General features: G+C 52.0%; 1 protein-coding gene and 1 long non-coding RNA gene across 7 annotated transcripts in view; both read left to right on the plus strand.

The window, feature by feature from the left end:
* LOC116944866 (tenascin-R-like) overlaps positions 1-6,836 on the plus strand; it is a 113,017-nt gene extending 106,181 nt beyond the window's left edge. For all 6 annotated transcript variants that reach the window (XM_076068823.1, XM_032958705.2, XM_032958708.2 and 3 more), the window contains 4 exons: positions 175-271; positions 998-1,159; positions 1,579-1,742; positions 2,628-6,836. In XM_076068823.1, the coding sequence (XP_075924938.1) occupies positions 175-271; positions 998-1,159; positions 1,579-1,742; positions 2,628-2,732 (528 nt within the window). In that variant the 3' untranslated portion in view covers positions 2,733-6,836. The remainder of the gene's footprint in view (positions 1-174; positions 272-997; positions 1,160-1,578; positions 1,743-2,627) is intronic.
* A 913-nt stretch (positions 6,837-7,749) lies between these two features.
* LOC116944796 (uncharacterized) lies at positions 7,750-13,342 on the plus strand. Its single transcript, XR_012942595.1, has 2 exons — positions 7,750-10,818; positions 12,254-13,342. It is a non-coding gene; the product is annotated as an uncharacterized LOC116944796 (long non-coding RNA).
* The last annotated feature ends 4,496 nt before the right edge of the window (positions 13,343-17,838 follow it).

Here is a 17,838-nt window from a genome sequence, read left to right on the forward strand (position 1 = left end):
CAAATAAATTCTAGATATTAGAAATGAAGCAAATATAAATCGTAGCGAAAAGCAACTGCGTCACATGGGAAACTCACATATTTTTCACGGACTTGAATCGACGTGAATCAACGTTCAACTAACGGGGTGGCGTTGACACCCCCCCCCCGCCCCCCGCCGTGCCCGTCGCTATAGGTGTTCCAGCGGCGGCAGAACGGACACACTGAGTTCTTCCGCGATTGGAAGTCGTACGCGCGGGGATTCGGCGACCTCCGTGATGAGTTCTGGCTCGGTCGGTTTAAGCGCAGCCACCGCGGGTCACCGGCATGGCCACTGCTCCAACCGCGATAACAACAACAGCGAACAGCCATCAACAACCACCAAACGCGCACGCACGCACGCTCACGCACACAACCACTGAAAAATTCACGCACACACGCAAATACCGCTGCCACGGCCAATTATTTTCATAGACGGAACTCCACGGTCACCGTATGCTGTTGCTGTTGCGGGTTGCTCGTCACAAATAAAAGTGTTGCTGGCGACAATTGCTAGTGACGATCGCCATGAAGTTGAGAGTTGCCACCCGGTACATCAACCGTGTGGACAGCGCGTAATTCATCTGGGTCTCCCCCGCGCTGTTTTGCCTCTTTTAAACAGCGCCCGTGAATCGACACCATTCGTCGCAGGCCGCTGTTTGCTCCGAAGTACACCGCCGGCATGCGCGCTGTCTTTGTTCGTACTTTGTTAAAGTCAGGGGTGGTGGCTTGACGTAAAACTAACCCCAAGATCACTCCATTTGCACATTTTCATTACCGTCCTCACCACTACCGCCACTCTATTTCCCCATCAGCACAAGCCCGACCTCACTGACGAGAACGCTGAACGTCGAAACCGGCCCAGACTTTGCTTGTCTTGAGTCAATGCTGCTGAAACGACGCACTCCCAGAAGGAAGGCCGTGCGGACGAAGGGTCCTGTGCGACGTTCTGACGGCCGCTGGCGATCGCCGTTCCCCAGGTCTGGACAACCTCCACCGGCTGACGCAGCAGGGCCGCTACGAACTGCGCGTGGACCTGCACGACGGCCCCGAGGAGGCCTTCGCCCTCTACGACCGCTTCGCCGTGGCCGACGCCGCCGCGCTGTACCGCCTGCGGATCGGGGCCTACAACGGCACGGCCGGTAGGGGGTTGGCCCGGCACACGCACGCACCGCACGGCGCCACGGGCACGGCCGGACGTGGGTACGGCCAGACCCACAGACCCGGACGAGGCAGATAAGTTGATCAAGGTGTTTGCCATGGGCAAAGCTGCTAATGCCACCGCACCTCGCCAATATAAAACGGGCACTGCTGGATTGAGGTAACTCTGACCCTGGGATACCGGAGCAGACGAGAACGCCTCTCGGCGCACGTTGGAGAGCGTTACAGAAATCCGTGCGACGCGTGGCTTTAGATTGTTTAAGCGCGCGTTCAACGTGCATCCGTTTGTGACCCTCAACCTGCCCCCCACTGCACCCACTGCCCCCCCTTCCGGCGCTCCCTCACCTCCCGCCGACCCTTGACCCCGGATGATCCCCGGCGGGCCGTGCCGCGCCACCAGGCGACTCGCTGTCCTACCACCAGGGCCGGCCGTTCTCGGCGCCGGACCGCGATAACGACGTGGCGGTCACAAATTGCGCCATCTCCTACAAGGGCGCGTGGTGGTACAAGAACTGCCACCGCGTCAACCTCAACGGGAAGTACGGCGAGGCCAGCCACAGCCAGGTACGCGCGCCAACGCAGCCCGCACAGCGCGTGCGGGGAAACGCCCCTTGTGTGGCGCGTATGTTGAGCTTCTCTCGCGCCGTACGTGGCCAGCCGTGCTAATCGCAGGTGCGGCAGTGGGGAAGGGCAACAAACTGAGGACAAAAAGCAGTTCTAAAGAAATTCGTTTTCAATCTATCCACAGACCCTTATATCCGCCCCTAATATCCGCCAATTCTGCTATACCGTGGATGCCAGTCGACACGCGGATTCTTCCTGTTGTCGGTGTTTATTCGCGGGTAAGAAGAGTCACCCGGAAGGGGCTGCGGATTCTTCCCGTCTTCCCGTTAACCGTGTCCATGTACGGGTAACCGCACATGGACACGGTTAGCTGTGCAGGTATCCGTGGACACGGCGCGCATTATAAGATACGCCAATAGCGCCCTCCGTATCAACGCGGAGAAGGGTAGATTCGCTCTAATAATTATTTGTTCCACGTTTCGTGCGTTGCGCGGCGTCCCACGTTGAACAATCCAAATTCGTCGCTTCGGCAATGCAACGGAGTTGCGCATTCCTTAGCCGTCGTGCCCCGGACAAGGGTCCACAACTTGGGCGCGTCTGATCCTCCGCCCTCTGCTCTCAAGAGTTTGAATGGAGTTGCTCTGCGTCACCGAACCGCGTGCATCCTCCTTTCCCAGGTGTCGCGGCCGCCTTTGGCGGAATGGAGAAACGCGGTCCGCAAATGTCGCTGTGGCCGTCCGTGAGAATGACTTAACCGTGCTCGCGCCGGGCCGGTGCGCGCGACCGCATTGCTGCACGCGCGGATTGCGACACCGCTGAGCCCCGTCGCGAGAGCTCGCGCGAGCGCCGTCGTGACGCCGTGTCCGTGTGCGTGCCCCTGGGCAGGGCATCAACTGGTACCACTGGAAGGGCCACGAGCACTCCATCCCCTTCGTCGAGATGAAGATGCGGCCACACGGATACGTGCACCCGCCCGGGGAGCAGCGCTAAGCGCTCCCTCCTTCCTTCCCATCCCGACCCCCCCAGCGGAGCCCCTCCCCTCCCCCTCCCCTCCCACCCCCCTCCCCTCCCCATCCTCCCACTCACCCCACACTGGCTAGAGCACGAACCCATTCACCCAAAGGCAGGTGCACACCTGAGCGATCGTTTTTATTTTTTACTTTTGTTTAGCCATGGTGAGCATTCGGGAGACCAGGCGAGAGTCTCATTCGCCGAGAGTGACCTGGGGCATCAGTCTGCCGGTCGGGTTGTGCGGCGACTGCCGCCGTGTGTCATCCCAATTGAGCAGCGTGCGGTGTCATTTTCCGATTGAGGCAAATTTGTACCCTGACGCCGGCACTCGCGATGGCCTTGCTCTTTAACGTCCCACTTTGAGCGAAGCGAGACGGCGGCGTTGCAATCGTTACGGTCGGCGCGCACCGCCGCAGCGTTAACCAGGGTGGCCCGGCGGATTCGAACCGCGAACCTTCACGGCGAACGCGCCGCACGCCCGCCCGCCTGCCCGCGTCACCGCTACCAAAGTCGCGCAACTTGCGCGTCTCTGCGACCAGTTGCGAACAGTTGCACGCAACCGGGTTTCCTCGCAGTCATGACGGACTGGGTTTCTGCTCGGCGAACAGGGCAGCGAGAGAGAGCGAGCGAGCGAGAGAGAGGGAGCGTACGGGGCGAACGATGCAAACGGAGACGGTGAATAGACGCAACGAAAACTGTCGAACGCGTTGCATGGGGATTGTGACGATCCGTAAGTAATTGTGACTTGTGGAAGGGATGCACGGCCTAGGGTTTATTTGTAACTGCTCCCATATTTAAGTGGCATGCTGTGATTACAACTTCGTGGGTTTTTTTTAATTTGCGAATGCTACATGGTTGGGATACTCTATTATTCATCAGATAGTTTAACGGTTTATTCAGTAAATGAGTGGTCATGCATCTTTCACGACAGGTTTAGAAACACTTAGTCTATGGCATTATACAAATCCCATGTTGTCTGTGAGTGTGTGTGTGTATATATAATATACAGTCACAGAGCACTGCTGCCACTCGCCTATAGATTAAAAAGATAAAATCCACTCTCCATTGTCATTTGAATTCGAAACCAAAACAGGTTCCCAGTATGTCTCTTGAGCCAATGGTACCAATAACCCCTTATCGGTACGACCTAGGCTGGTAAATGCTAACAGTGATTTATTGCAGCGTGCGATCTCTAGATCACAAATATGTATGATAGCAAGGTCGACGTGGTAGCTTTTTTTTAAACGTGTTGTTAGCAAACGGTACCGTAGTACGTTTGAGAACCCCCCAAAAAACGAATGTGATGGTAATCATCCACGGAAGACGAAAATAAACAGGAAATGCATCTGCAAACGAGACGGGATCACGGTGGACACTGCCCATGGTGGACACTGGTAGTGTTTGTCACCCCAGGTGGTACCGACCAACCCCCATTGGCTCGTGGTCTAACGTCGCAGCCTCTGCGAATGAGTTCGCCTTGGAGGTGGGCCGCACGATGCACGGTGTCACGTTGCCGATATCGCCACGCGCGCTCGTCACTTCGCTTCGTCACACGCGGTGAAAGAGGATTCTCAACTTCGATACGGCGCAAGAACTTATTAGAAGTGACGACACCGATGATGATGACGATGATGATGACGATGATGATGACGCCGTCGGCATCGTGCACGACAATGTCCACTCGGAGACTCGCGGTAACTTGTCCCGCACCAAAGATGGGCGAGTGGTCATCGTTAAGTTAAAACCTGCACGCGTTGATTGTCCTGGAAAGTGGATTTGTTGGTTAGCGGTAAGGCGCATCGTTAGTTTATGGTGGAGGTGTATCTGTGAAGACTTTGTGTGTGCCCCAGCAAGCACGTGTGTGTGTGTAGCTTTTGCACGCGGTCGCTACTTAAAGCTTGGTTAGAGCCGGTGTTTGGTTTTTGAGCGAGGCGTCTGAATCAGTCTTCGGGTTATTCCGTTACCGAATGTCGGCTGTAGAGCGGGGCGTTATTTGTTTAGAGGGCCCGCCGATGCGCAGCAGATACCTCGTTGCGACGGGTTGGTCAACAAGGCGGCTGGACGTGACCTGGGTTTCGCCTGATTTTTTTCTCCCAGAACTCAAGTTGGAGGGCAAAGTAAACTGCTGCCCTATGAACAGCATAAGAGGAATGCTGCCCTCAGACTACGTGAAATAGCTGTGGACATCATCAAAGAAGCAGGAACCAGTAGGTGGAACAACATTTTAAGGACTTGTTTGTAAAATATTTACACAGGAAACAAAAGCAGTGATTCTTTGATTTTTCAAGTTACTCAAGTTCCTTGCGAGTCAAATATCAAGACCTTGTTACTGATGAATATGAAATCTATTCGTCCCTGCCTGGATTCTGACAGAAGAAATTCAGGCTAACCCGCGAATTTAAATGTCCCATGATATTTTGGGATATCGTCCAACATTCAAACTCGAGTTGACAAATTCTAGAGACACATGCCGCTGAGACGGAAACTTGAGCTTCAAACTCGTGTTATGTTGTTCATGGAAAATAGGCACTGGGTTAGATTCCCCTTTTTCTGGCCGTGATATAGTCAGGGCCAGGCTGAGATTGATTTGTACCTACCGCCAGCCCAATATTTTACTATCTTAATGATGCAGACTCGTCAAGTCTCGTCAAGTTTCCCAATGAGCTCGAATGAGCGTTCGGCCGTGGGCATCTGCTGTTGTCGTCAGTGCCGAGACATTTGTGGAAATTCCATATTGCTATGGCAGGGCCTTATTCTCTCCCTAATTATAAACAACCACTTTTGACTACCAGACGATAAATCGTTGAGAGGATGGGCAGCTTTCCTCTGTCCTCACATCCGAGGGGATATCTTTACCCCAGGTCTCCAAAAACCTTTCTGCTTCCCTGCCCAAAGAGAAGATGGTCCGAGTTTGACACAGACAAAGATTACAATTTGAATCCCTAAGTCCTGGCGACATTGCTAATGTCACATGGAGTATTCTCTGGGCCAGAGACAGTTTGGGAAACTTTTTTCTTGTGATGTGCATCAGCTACATCTCTGCCCTTTGAACTGATTCCTGCTTTGACTCGTCCGCGTGAACAATTAAAAGTCTTAAGCCTGTTATAATCTAGTAACACGGCACAAAACGAAACTCACAGTGACGTGAGTTTCGTTTTTTTCCCCTCAATCCCAGTTTGGACGATTTAATTTTGACCGTCATCAGTGGGGACTGTGCTTCATGTGTGCCGGGCCCATGTATGAAATGTATATACCGTACTCGATAGATTCTATCAATGCTCCTGCATCCTCACGAATACAGCTACGAGGATCTTTCTGTTACTTTTTTATTATTACTAGACTTAACTTTTTATTTTTTTAGTGCTTAGAGTTTATCACAGTTACACGTGTATGCAGTAGAGTAGAAACCCCAGGGCATTTTTGGTCATAGCGTATTATATTTAGACCATGTAACCCAGGTGTTGCTATGGCAAATGTGGTTGTCGGCCCTCAGAGGGAGTGCAGCAGGGGTGAGGGGAGCTCAGTGGAGGCTTGGGTCTGCGTCCCGGAACGTCTAATTATATTTCACGACTCGCCTGGGCAGTAATAACTCGCGCAAATGGTCGTGATTTCCCCTTTCTTTTTTACCATAACAGCCTCACAGCAATGGGACTGGTGTAATTCACTCGCGCCGCGTGTGTGTGTGTGTGTTTCGATGTCTCTAAGTCAAAGTTTAAACAACAACAACAACATCTCTGCTCTGACGTACAATGGAGGCTGCTCTTTGAGCCAGTGGTGACAATTACACATTCCCATGGACGGTGCCAGTCCATCCGTAACAAGAACCGACTTTGCAATTTCACCGGAGGTTGTGATGGGCTCAGTTGGATAATACATGGGATGTTTGTGTTGTCGAGTTAAACAGAAATGCCTCCCAGTGCCCCCCCAACTCCCTCCTGCCCCCCATCCTCGCCCCCCACGACCCTGCCGACAGGACAATTCGCCAAATGACGACGCGTCTCTGTGAAATGCTGCCGCGTTTTCCCCCCCGAGTCGTTTGGTGTCAACGGTGAACCTTGTGACGAAATAAAACGGATGAACGTACCAACTCTTCCCTCTTTCCGCGCGCTAACGCCGCCGCTGTGGTGGTCTCGTTCGTCGTCGTGAGCCCGCGGTCTATCCACTGCTGGCTGACGGCTTCCACGACGAGCAGACGGACAGGGCGATTGGCTGCGTTCTCCAATCCTTCCCCTGCCGTTCCTTCACCAGTCTCGACCGTCGGTCATGCATCGCGATCGTCGTCATCCCTTCTCGCCGCGATGTGCACCGGCTCACAGCCCCAATAACACTTTGCCGAAAGATCGATATGATGTCTATGCACTTTGGTGGCATGAAACTGCAATGAGTTGTTAATTTACAGCACGTACACACATACAAAGACAAAGATCCCCCGTATATAGCCTTGACAGACTGCAAGGGCAAGTGCTGTTAAGGCCGGCGCAGTACACAAGGGGGTGGATGGCCAACACCACGCCCGACCGCCTTTGTCTCCCCTAGTGGCGATGTTTACACATCGCACCAGGTACTCATTTGAGGCTGAGTCGACCTATGGGAGGCCCAGAACCAGTTCAAATAATCGTCACTGGTGTTGGCCGTGAGCAAGAATCGAACTCAGGTCGCCAGGTTTGTTGCGCAGCGCGCTAACCGCTACACTACCGCTTCCCAGTACACACACACACATGCACACACATGCACACACATGCACACACACACATGCACACACACACATGCACACACACACATGCACACACACGTGTACATCTTGCTCACAGTGTGCTTTCCCCTTCAAGAGACAACATGCAGATAATGATCTTTCACACACACACAAAACAAACTATCGTTCAATTACCCTAAATGTCAGGCTCGTTTGTTAAACCATCTTCAGTGTTCACCTTCGTCGCCACGGGTGCGTGTTTATTACTTACGAGCGTTTACTGCACACATACACTCGCTGCACCTAATGGGTGCTGGCCAAATTGTCTCTCGAATAAAGATCCCCCGCATAACCTTAACAGACTGTTGGGGCAAGTGCTGTTAGCGAGCAGCGCCTATGAAGGCCGGCACGGCAGCACGCACGGCCGCCTTTGTCTCCCCAGTGGCGATGTTTTTTACACACTACTACAGGTACTTATTTGAGGCTGAGTCGACCTGGGGGAGGCCCAGGACCGGCTCAGATAATCGTCACTGGGTGTTTGCCGTGAGCGGGAATCGAACCCGGGTCACCAGGTTCGTAGCGCAGCGCGCTAACCGCTACACTACCGCTCCCCAAACACACACAGACACATGTACACGCACACAACAACAACAACCGCCATTCGCCACTAAGTGGCGGTGACGTCACCACGACGCTTGTGCCAGGCTATGTGCACCCTGAGGCCACGTGAAGTGTCGAACGCCCGCTGGCAGGAGGTCACGGGGCAGACCCAGGTGCCACGGGTCGACTGACTGAGATGACTGGCTGATGCACCACCTGTGCCCCCTACTGTGCCAAACTGGAGCCAGTCATAAGCACACTGCCCAGGTATGGGAAACTCTCCACTCTCTCCACAACTGCCCCATCACCGATTGGGAGTTGTGGGGGTGGAGTGTCCGATGGTACAAAATACCCAGGCAGGTGCTTAGTTTTGGTGGGGCTGATGGTAAGGCCCCACCTCTTAGTGGCACGCTCCAGTCTCAGCAGCAGCGTCTCCAACTCCTCCTCTGACTGAGCAGCTATTACCAAATCATCAGCATACATAACGTGGTTGAGCAATAGGGAGCCATCCCTTGACCGCACCCGGGCATCGATTAGCCTCCCATTATATCTGTACCATATGGAGATTCCCCCGGTACAGCTATTGAAGGCTTCACGAACTACGTGGTCAAAATAGATGTTAAATAATGTGGGAGCCAGAGGACATCCCTGTCGCACCCCAAGGTGTACAGGGAATGGCTCTGACTCCCGGCCACGTAGTTTTACCCGGGCCCGCTCACCATCATGAAGGTCCTTAATGATCGTGAGCAGAGGGTCAGGTACTCCAAAAGCACGAAGAACGACTCAGAGCCCAGGCCTACTGATGGTATCATAGGCCTTGACGCACACGCACACACACACACGTACACGCACAAAGATAACGATCCCCCATATAGCCTGTAACAGACTGTAGGGGCAAGTGCTGTCAGCGAGCACCTATGAAGGCCAGAACGGTACACGAGGGGGTGGGTGGCCAGCACCACGCCCGACCGCCTTTGTCTCCCTAGTGGCGATTTTACACACCGCACCAGGTACTTATTTGAGGCTGAGTCGACCTAGGGGAGGCCCGGGACCGGTTCAGATAATCGTCACTGGTGTTGGCCGTGAGCGGGAATCGAACCCGGGTCGCCAGGTTGATAGCGCAGCGTGCTAACCGCTACATTATCGCTCCCCGACACACACACGTACACACACGCACGCACACACACGCACAAACGCATAAGCTTTTTCAGAACTTTCTTAATGGAGGGGACCCACGTGTTAATAATCCTTGCGCTATGCTCACAAATCTGGTCGACCCGATAAAAACACGCAACTCAATTCAAGTGTTCAACGCTGCCCAGCTTGAATGTGTCATCGGGCGACAATAACGGGACCCAGGGCCAGAGCCTGAAGCGATAACGAGGGGCCCAACGACACGCACGAAGATATAGACGAAGGCAAAGATCCCCCGTGTAGCCTTAACAGATTTTTGGGACAAGTGCTGTAAGCGAGTGGCGCCTATGAAGGCCAGGGGCCGGCACTGTGGCACACGAGGAGGTGAGGGGGGAGCATTTGAGGCTGAGTCGACCTAGGGGAGTCCCAGGAGGGGTTTCGTAGCGATGCGCGCTAACCGGTACACCACCGCTCCCCCACAAGTACACACACACACACACCCGGTGACACACACAACGCAGTGACACACACACAAACATAGTGACACACACACAAACACAGTGACACACACACAAACACAGTGACACACACACACAAACACACACACAAACACAGTCACACACATAAACACAGTGACACACACACACAAACACAGTGACACACACAAACACAGTGACACACACAAACAGTGACACACACAGTGACACACACACATAAACACAGTGACACACACAGTGACACACACACATAAACACAGTGACACACACACAAACACAGTGACACACACATAAACACAGTGACACACACAAACACAGTGACAAATACAAACACAGTAACACACACACACAAACACAGTGGCACACACAAACACAGTGACACACACAGTGACACACACACACAAACACAGTGACACACACACACAACCCTAGTGATGATCCCAGTTTGTTCCCATTAAGATGCTTGCGAGCCCAACGACCAGTGATTGTAGTCACTAATCGCATTGAAGCGGACATATCCGTTGGGCTACTTGTCCAATTCTGACTTGTGCTCGTTATCGCCATCATTATTGTTGTGTATTGTGTACTCAACATTTACTAGCGCCTTTGCAGTAAGAATAACAACAGCACTTTCCATAGTTGAGTTGTGAATAACATTGCACGCCGTAATATTGCAATTGCACCCTCATCTAACTCGCAGATCATAGTTCATATCTGTGGACACAACCTCCAACCCAACCATCCACGACCTACGATTAGCACGGTTGGCTACGTACGGTGCGAAAGAAGTTCAACATACATAGCACGGTTGGCTACGTACGGTGCGAAGGAAGTTCAACATAGACACACCACGTGATGGCGACCTCTATGGCATTAGAATTTGGGGCGAGCGCCCCACCCCACTCCCCCACTCCTCCCCCCGCCTCCCGCGGCAATTATCAGTGCTGTGTGTGTGTATGACATACACACACACAGCACTGACACACACACAGCGCGCGTGTGTGTGTGTGTGTGACATACACACAGCGAGATATATAAAAGGAAGAGGCTCGTGAGCGGCGTTGGACTTCGCGCCATGTAATGCAACAAACCACTTTGCCGGACCTTGCTACACCCCCGCAACTCTCCATCGGAGTACCTGGTGAGTGGGGTGAGTGAGCGAGTGGGGTGAGTGCCTGGTGAGTGGGCGAGTGGGGCGAGTGGTGTGAGTGGGGCGAGTGGGGTGAGTGGGGTGAGTGGGGCGAGTGGGGCGAGTGGGGCGAGTGGGGTGAGTGGGCGAGTGGGGTGAGTGGGCGAGTGGGGTGAGTGGGCGAGTGGGGTGAGTGGGGTGAGTGCCTGGTGAGTGGGGCGAGTGGGGCGAGTGGGGTGAGTGGGCGAGTGGGGTGAGTGGGCGAGTGAGGTGAGTGGGGTGAGTGAGCTGAGTGCCGGGTGAGTGGGGTGAGTGAGCGAGTGGGGTGAGTGGGGTGAGTGGGGTGAGTGGGCGAGTGGGGTGAGTGGGGTGAGTGCCTGGTGAGTGGGGTGAATGCCTGGTGAGTGGGCGAGTGGGGCGAGTGGGGTGAGTGGTGCGAGTGCCTGGTGAGTGGGGTGAATGCCTGGTGAGTGGGCGAGTGGGGTGAGTGGGGCGAGTGGAGTGAGTGGGCGAGTGGGGTGAGTGGGGTGAGTGCCTGGTGAGTGAGCTGAGTGCCGGGTGAGTGGGGTGAGTGAGCGAGTGGGGTAAGTGGGGTGAGTGAGGTGAGTGGGGCGAGTGGGGTGAGTGGGCGAGTGAGGTGAGTGGGGCTTGACTGCTCGTGTGGGAGCGGTAGTGTAGTGGTTAGCGCGCTGCGCTACGAACCCGGCGACGCGAGTTCGTTTCCCGTTCACGGTCGACACCAGCGACGATTATCCGAACCCGAATTGGGCCTTGCCTAGGTTGACTCAGCCGCAAATGAGTACCCGGTGCATCGCCACTGGGGAGACAAAGGCGGTCGGGCGTGGTGCTGGCCACCCACCCCCTCGTGTGCCGTGCCGGCCTTCAGAGGTGCTCGCTAACAGCACTTGCCCCAACAGTCTGTTACAGGCTATACGGGGGGAACTTTGTCTTTGTGACAGACTGCTGCCAAGTGTGACGAGTACGCTGGCACAATTAGCTCAACGTACGGATGTTTTAATAACACCCCCCCCCCTCCCGTTTCCGATTAAGTCCAGGTTTGATGACAAATAATTACAATCGTGTGCTGCCGCTACCTCTGTGCATTAACTCTGTTGCATCACTCTGTGTGTTCAGCGCTTCGTCCGTCGGTGCTTGTCGGGACTTGTTTTCTACTTGGCGTGATGTGAAGTCCTGTACTGCGATACATGTTGAGCACACAGAGAACCTACACAAGTCACACGGCTGACCTATAGACCCGCACAGAGATCTGTGCAGTCACACGGTGGACACACGAACTCGTAGACTCCCACTTAGACACAGACTCGCACAGAGACTCATAGATTTACACAGAGTGGCAGAGACCCAGAGACTCGCATTGAGCGTAATGTGATGGTAAGTTCGCGCACGTTCTGTTCTTATCACCCCGAACACGTGTGCCCCTTTCCAGCAGCAGCAGCCGCAGCCATGCACATCCACACGCACCTCGCCCGCATGGCTCTCCTCTCGTTCGCCACGCTACCGCTGCTGCCCTCTTGCTGCCCTCTTCGCCTGCCCGAGCCCCTGGGCTTCCGGGAATGTTTCCCTGCGGCCGCAGTTGCGACTCTCTCTCGCCAGCAAGGGGCAGTGATCCCGGGCGGTCTCCTACCCTCCTCGTCCACCTCCTCGTCGTCATCTTCCCCGGGGCATCACGCGGCCCGCTCCGTGCAGCAAAGCGAGGAGCCCTTGAACCACATCGTGAAGGAGCTGCGAGGGGTCGATAAGAACAAGGGCGGATTCAGGTTCCGCTTCGGCCGTGGAGGGGACAGAGATGATGATGATGGTGGTGGTGGAGGGAGCCGTGGCGGAGGAGGAGGAGAAGCAGCAGCGGGAGGAGAAGACGCCGTGATCCAGGCGTGGGCGACACGGCGAGGGATGAGACGGTGTCTCATGGTCCTCCTGCTACTGCTTGCCGCCAGAGATCGGGTGGCGGGGAGGAGAGGCGCGAGAGGGAGGAGAGCCAGGGACGAGTCCCTGGGATCCGTGGTCGGGTTCCTGAACCACAATCGGCAGAAGGGAGGGTTCAATTTCAGGTTTGGTCGAGGGGCTGTGATGATGGGATCGAGGCATTTCTGAGTGAGAGAGAGTAGTGTGGTGTGCACGCACGTACACACATGCATGCATAATTGAAGACAAATACAAAGGTTCACCGTGTCGTCTTAACGGACGTTTGGAGCAAGTGCTGTTAGCGAGCACTTGCCCCAAAAGCCAGCACCACTCCCGGCCGCCCTTGTCTCCCCAGTGGCGATGTTTGTACACCGCACCAGGTACTCATTTAAGGCTGAGTCCACCTAGGGAAGACCCAGTACCGGTTCTGATATTCGCCACTGCTATTGGTCCTGAGCGGGAATCGAACTCGGGTCGCCGAGTTCGTAGTGCAGTGCTAACCACTGCCCCACCGCTCCCCTATACATACACACGTACACACAAATGCAAAATACGCATGCACTTGCATGCAGTCTGTTGTCAATGATAAGTAATAAAACATACTCGACTTAAAGTGCCGTCAAATGAGTTTTATTGTTGAACGCAGTTGCTAAGCACGTGCACAAAACGCCAAGCGGTCAGCAACAGTCGGCCGTGTCAAAGTTCACAAGAGATACGACGAGGAGCTCCCCATCACAACACAAAAAATCTAGTGCAGGCACGAGAACGGGCCTTTTCCAAACACGTGTGCCACTGCGTGTGCACTGAAGGTGATGCCAAACCACCAGTTCCTGAAGAATTGCATCATGGCCATCACGTTCAAGGCGAGAGCTGTTTGTACTGATAGTGACCGGTATTTGTGTCTTTTGTTGAGACTCTCAAAGAGTTGTAACACGCCTCTTGAACTGAGCAGGGTTCGTTATGCTAACAGATGGCAAAGGAGACGGCTGGAGGAAATTCCAACGCCGAGCAGTGCGGTGGAAGAAGCGCAACGATAAGGGTTTGACCCGCAGTACGCCGGTTGGGTGGATGAGTGAGCGAGCGAGTGAGTGAATGTGGGTGAGTGAGAGAATGAGTGGGTGATTGAGTGAGTGAGAGAATGAGTGGGTGTGTAAGTGAGCGAGCGAGTGATAGAATGAGTGGGTGAGTGAGAGAATGAGTGGATGTGTGAGCAAGAGAGTGAGAGAATGAGTGGGTGTGTAAGTGAGAGCGAGTAAGAGAATGAATGGGTGAGTGAGTGAGAGAATGAGTGGGTGTGAGAGTGAGCGAGCGAGTGAGTGAGTTAATGAGTGGGTGAGTGAGTGAGTTAATGAGTGGGTGAGTGAGAGAGTGAGTGGAGTGGGTGTGTGGGTGTGTGAGTGACCAAGCGAGTGAGAGAATGAGTGGATGAGTGAGCAAGTGAATGAATGAGTGGGTGAGTGAGTGAGCGAGTGAGAGAATGAGTGGGTTGGCGAGTGAGAGTGTTGTTGGGAAAGTGGCATCACTTAAGCGCTTGTGCCAGACTAGGTGCATGTGAAGTCAGAATCAGAACATGTATTTATACTGGAGGAATCCGATGAGCTATAAAGTTCTTTTTCACAGATGTTGTCGAATGCTCGCTGGCAGGTCCCGTGTAGTGTTGAGGGGAGCATCGAATATCTGTGTAGAATGCGTCCACGATAGGAGTGGGCAAAACAATAAATATATATTTTGGTTGATATCAGTGTTTTGACATCGATGTGGCCCGCTCCAATAACATTTTAACATCGATTTGTTTCCGTTCCAAATTTTGCTATCGATGGTCCTTTCGGTAAAGTCACGTAGATATAATTTTTTTAAATAATAGAATACGACGTTTCGATTACAACACAAGCACAAGTCGTCAACAGGTAGAACTAAATTTGAGAGAGACAAAACACAGACACGGAGACACACAGACAGACACAAGCAGAGAGACAACACAGAGACACACAGAGAGAGACACACACAACATAGACACATAGACAGACACACAAGCAGAGAGACAACACAGAGACACAGAGAGAGACACACACAACATAGACACACAGACAGACACACAAGCAGAGAGACAACACAGAGACACACACAGAGACACACAGAGACCGTGTCTGTGTTTTGTCTCTCAAATTGAGTTATACCTGATGATGGTTGTTTGTGTTGCAATCGAAACGTCGTATTCTATTATTTAATTTATTTTCTAGCTACGTGACCTTACCGAAAAAAACAAAGAGTAATTTCATTCCACTTTTTAACATATTTTGAAAAAAAAACACTTCAGATTGCATTTTAGTGTTTGACCCTTCAACAGCAGCTCTGCGCCGTTATTATTTTAAACAAAGTTATTTTAATCGCAACTCAACGTAACCTGGCAAGTACGGTAAGTAGCGTAACTTAAACGTTTTTCAGACTTTAGATGGATCTGGATTCACAAACGAGGTGGTCTGGCCACAGCTGTCGCCGAGTTGGACAGTTTTCAGGATATTCCAGTTTCAGCAACAACAAAAAACCCATCACAACAATGTGGCCTTCGAAAATAATACGCATAAATCGGCGACGTTTCGGGCAATAGCCCTTCTTCTTGATCGCAGATTATTTTTTCCCTTCCTAATTAAGTGGGCCACGATGGATAACACAATGGTCGGACTCGTTTTACTCCTCCCAAACCATTGCTCTATATTCTATGCGTAATTAGGAGAGCATCGGTAGGCACCTCAATTGATTGAATGTGGGTGGGGGGGGGGAAGGGCTGGCAGCACCCATGGCGCTGTCTGTATATGAAGGTGAGGCTCTCAGTGCGCTACGGAGCTGTGTTAGGCCCATGGTGTTCCGTGTTGAAGCCCCCCCTCACCCACCCACCCCTCTTCTCGATGCAGGCTTGGCCTCGCAGCAGCGCTCTTCACGACATTTCAGAGAGGGGTCCCGCTTTCGCCGATAAGACATCTCCAATGTGTGAGAACCGCCACGCATTTAGAACCCAGTGGGGGTTTTCACATGTTGTCTTGTCGAGGGGGGGGGGGGGGGGGGGGGAGGGCGGAGAGCCACACTAGAGGCCACCAGGGACCGTCAGTGGCCCGCGGGCCTCGCAAATGAAGAACGCCAGCGCCTGAACGAGGTACGTGCGGGCTCAACCGGTCCAGACTTGGCCTAAGTTTTCGAGTGTGCGCATTTAATGGCGTTTTAAATAAAATGAGAAAAAAAATCGCGTGACGCTGGCAAACATTGAGGATTGATTGCAGGAGAGTTTCAAGAGTAAGTTGTGAAATGTACTCCGCAGTATAATTACACATTTGTAATTGGGTTGGCTGGTAGTCGCTAGCTCTTTACTCTGATTCTTTCGGTAAAGTCACAAACCTTCTGTCTACCATCAAATATTTGTCGATGAAGTCATCCAGATATATAAACACGGAGACAATTTCAACCGATAAGATGGGTATAAGCTGAGCAATCATTGGAAGGACGTTATTAACCAAGCAACGTCGTAACCAGCTGTGGTGCTTCCATTCTTCCATGCCGTTTGGCTGTTTATCTCCGACTCTCTGAGTTGCATTGCCCTGTTGGGTGCGTCTGCATTAACGGGCTGGGGTCTCACTAACATGGCCACCTCTGTTCCCTTAGCCTCGATGTATCGATGGTTCTGGCTGTGTAATGGGCTGTGTGTCTCACTTGCGTGGACGCGCTTGCCTCTCACAGCGCAGTTGGCAGCGCCGCAGCTTGTGTTACACATAGACATGACATTAACTTGTTTGCAAAAGCAAAACATGAAAGTAAGATTTGGTACAGTACACAATTCAAAAACTAGCATCTTGCACTAAAGCCGAATTGCCTAAATTACTAACAGAAGGTGTATATCGGATTAATTGTTTGTGTGGCAGATGCTATATTGGTCAGACGGGACGTAACATCAGCGTAAGACTAAAAGAACACCAAATAAATATTAAATTATCTCAAACACAACTGTCGGCAGTGGCAGAACATGCTTGTCAACAAGGACACTCAATTGATTTAGATAATGTTGAAGTGTTGTGTCAAACTAATTATTACTGGCCAAGACTAATTATAGAATCCATTGAAATTGAGAGAAATACAAATAACTTTAATCGCTCTGACAGCTACAGGCTTAGTGCGGCCTTGAAGCGTATTATTAAATAAAATATATATTACAATTCCTTATAGGGGAAAAAATACTAATTTATAACAATGGAATGATTACCAATCTATTATATAATTACAATACCCTCCCCCTCTCTGCCTCAAAGCACTGCACCTGATTTATTTAAATGATGACGTCACCCTGCTGCTGCTCTATTTAAGACCGGGAGCAAGTGGAGGGCTTCACCATTCTGGCAAATTGCCCGATGATGCTGGATGTAATTACCAGCGAAACGTCGTACTCAAAAAATTGTAAATGATGTTGAATCACTCTTCAACACACAGGTGGACTAAAGTAGTGAACTATTTGTCTTTTGATTTAAAGCTTTCGTGACTGCAGGGATTCATATTCTTGGTTCTTTCAGTAAAGTCACGTAGAAGGGAAACAATAAAAAAATAAAAAGAGCTCCAAAATCTTGAACAAACACAAGATCCAGGTCCGATTCAACACATTACATAAAATCCGTGATCTGGTTCCGTCTGTAAAAGATGTGATCCCAGACATACAGTACCCTGGCGTCTACAAACTAAGTTGCCTCTGTGGTAGTAGTTACATTGGAGAAACCAAACGCCATGTCTCGGCGGACCGCATTCGTGAACACAAAGCAGAGCTGAAACACGGTAGGACCAACACCTCGGCTGTGGCAGATCACTGTTATAATTCAGTAGGTTCACATGACATTGACTTTTCCAAGACAGAGGTTCTTTGCAAGCCATCTGGCTACCATGATTTGTTCATGAGGCTATCCACATATACAAACACAGACAATTTCAACCGAGAAGATGGATTCTGGCTTAGCAATCATTGGAAGGATTTGATAAACCATTTCGGGTCTTAATTGATTGATCACACTTAAGGTGACTTTCAGACCGCATCCATTATTTTTCGTCTCCCCCCTCCTCTTTTCCGAACATAGATGG

Source organism: Petromyzon marinus, chromosome 22, assembly GCF_048934315.1.
Source record: "Petromyzon marinus isolate PM22_M1 ecotype Great Lakes invasive population chromosome 22, UKy_Petmar_22M1.pri1.0, whole genome shotgun sequence".
In the NCBI taxonomy this organism is placed as follows: Eukaryota; Metazoa; Chordata; class Hyperoartia; order Petromyzontiformes; family Petromyzontidae; genus Petromyzon; species Petromyzon marinus.